This window comes from Trichechus manatus, unplaced genomic scaffold (genome assembly GCF_000243295.1).
Source record: "Trichechus manatus latirostris isolate Lorelei unplaced genomic scaffold, TriManLat1.0 scaffold00222, whole genome shotgun sequence".
NCBI lineage: Eukaryota > Metazoa > Chordata > Mammalia > Sirenia > Trichechidae > Trichechus > Trichechus manatus.
In genome coordinates, this window is record NW_004444158.1 from 2,837,448 (window position 1) to 2,839,826 (window position 2,379).

The following is a 2,379-nucleotide window of genomic DNA, read 5'->3' on the forward strand; positions in this document are numbered from 1 at the left end:
GGCTGGTTTTTTGGAAGTAGATCACAAGAACTTTCTTCTGAGGAGCCTCTAGATGGACTTGAACTGCAACATATGGGTTAGCAGCTGAGCACATTAAACATTTGCACACACAGGGACTCAAATTATTTTAAAAGTTTCTAAATGCTCACTCTCAAAGTTGTTGTTTCTCTCATTGCTACAATGAGATTGCTACAATGAGCAGCAATTCACAAACTGGCACAATCCATAGACCACACCTTGGGTAGCACTCATGTAGTTTACTGAATTCCACAAACTGTCCAAAATCTAGCAGAATACTGTCACATGCTGCAAACAAATACAAGAAATGGAATTGTAAAGGTCAACTTACTTGCCAATGGTTGAAATTTGACCAGATCTTGCAGGTCAGTAGAAATCTGGAAAACGTGGCTATAGAACTGCTGGACAGAACTCTTCAGGCCAGAAATGTCTCTGGAATGCAACCGGAGGGTACCATTCATCTGCCTGACGCAGCTCCACAGGCTGCTCACATGCTTGTTGAGCCCTTCCTTGATCTTGTGAAGACTTTCCGAGAGGGAGTCCAGTTTGCTGCAAGTTTTCTCCATCTGAGACACTCTGCCCTCAACCATGGAGACCTCTGTCTGGACACCTTGTGTGTTTTCTTTACAAGTGTCCAGGCTACTAAGGACCTGGCTCTGCAGCCTCTGCAACCTCTCCTCCAGCTGGCTGCAATGTGCCGTGGGATCCTGTCGAGACGGGAGAGTCTCGTCTGTCCTTTCTTGCTCATCCCTCTTAGTAAACCCACCCCCTTCAGTGTTTTTACCTTCTCTACAATTGCTCATCTCATTCTGAAGAAGATTCACATCATTTTCTGTGTGATTTAGTTGAGAATAAAGGAAACTGAAATCCTGTTGAAGTTTCTGGATGTTGCGTTCAGTTTCCTGAAACTTCCTGTGCATTGTGTCATTCAGAGATTTCAAAAGCCTTGAACTGTCACCCACTATGTGGTCTTCCCCATTTGGCAGAGTACCTTCTATCCCATGAGGCTCTCCCTGGGAGTTATGCCGGCAAATATCCTCAACAACTTGAACTCTATCCTTCAAGTGGTTTAAGTCAGTCATGACCTGTTCATTCCCTGACCCCGACACACCTGGTAGAGCTGAGCCTGAGGGAGTGAATTCTGCATCAGTGTTGTTGGCAATCTCCAGGAGACTGCTCCCAAGACGGTCTTCCAAAGACTGTATTTTCTGGTCGAGAAGTTGCTTCAACTCATCTACCTCTCCACTAATGGTCCCCCGAAGGGTTTCCTCGATGTAAAAGCAATGTTCTTCCGCATTCTTCTCTGTCACATTGATCCTTGCATCTAGCTCATTCCATCTTGCATCAAAGTCCACCTCAGGTTCTAGAACTACGAGGCGATCAAACTCATTGTCCAGTCGCACATTCAGCATTCTGGTGGCTTCAGCAACTCTTTCAATCTTCTGGTCTAACATCTTAATCTGTTGACCAAAGTCACCATTCTTTTCATGGTCACAGCAGTTTGCCTGGACTGAAGGATTCTGTAGCTGGGCTCGAAGGTCATTTATTTCTTTTCTCAGGTTTGTTTCCTTCTCTCCTATGAGTTCTGTCACACCCAGGTAGCTGCTCCCATAGTCATCACACTGTTGCTGGAGGCCAACCATCTTGTACTCACAAGAGTTCTTCAAATCGGCCAGCTTTCTGTCCATTCCCTCCATGAGCTCCTCTCTCAGGGCATCGATCTTACTATCCACATAGGCTTGGTAGAGTTCGTTGGTCGTCATAGTCACTGTAGGGCCCTGGGCAGCCTCCTGGAGCTGTTTGAGCTGCCCTTCATAACCCTTCACTTTCCCATCAAGTTCTTCTAGCTTGTCACTCTTGGTCTTCAGAGTATCCTTGACTTCAGCCAATTCAGACTTGATGTCCTTCATGCCAGATTCCTTGTTGCTGATGCCAGGAAGTTGGACTGTTTCTGTGTCTCCACCAACAGCACTGTCAGGTGTTGGCTGGGGATGCACGTTGCTGAACCATGATACCAACATTTTACTGGCGTCATCCTGGATGGCATGTTTGAGGTTTTCATTCACTCCAGCAATAGAAGACTGGAGGTCAAGAACCGTCCTTGTAAGTCGGAGAACTTTCTCCTCAAGCACCTGGATTTTCCTTTCCTGAAGTTCTTGAGGTCCCTGTTTTAGATCTACTACCTGACTTGGTTCTGCTGTACGAGTTGGCGCCAAAGTCCTCTTGGGCCCTGGGATTTGGTTTGGTTCATTATCTGTTATAAAGAAAGAGTTGGACATGACTTAACATTCTCTATCTTTAGCCAGTTTCTGCAAAGACAATAAACAGGGTACTTACAGAACACATTTAAACTTTCATTTA

General features: G+C 45.6%; 1 protein-coding gene across 1 annotated transcript in view; it reads right to left on the bottom strand.

The window, feature by feature from the left end:
• The window catches only part of EMILIN2 (elastin microfibril interfacer 2), a 36,392-nt gene extending 34,019 nt beyond the window's left edge, over positions 1–2,373 (bottom strand). Inside the window, exon 1 of the mRNA XM_023742893.1 lies at positions 350–2,373. Coding sequence (XP_023598661.1) covers positions 350–2,297 — 1,948 coding nt within the window. The 5' untranslated portion in view covers positions 2,298–2,373. The remainder of the gene's footprint in view (positions 1–349) is intronic.
• Positions 2,374–2,379: the final 6 nt, after the last annotated feature.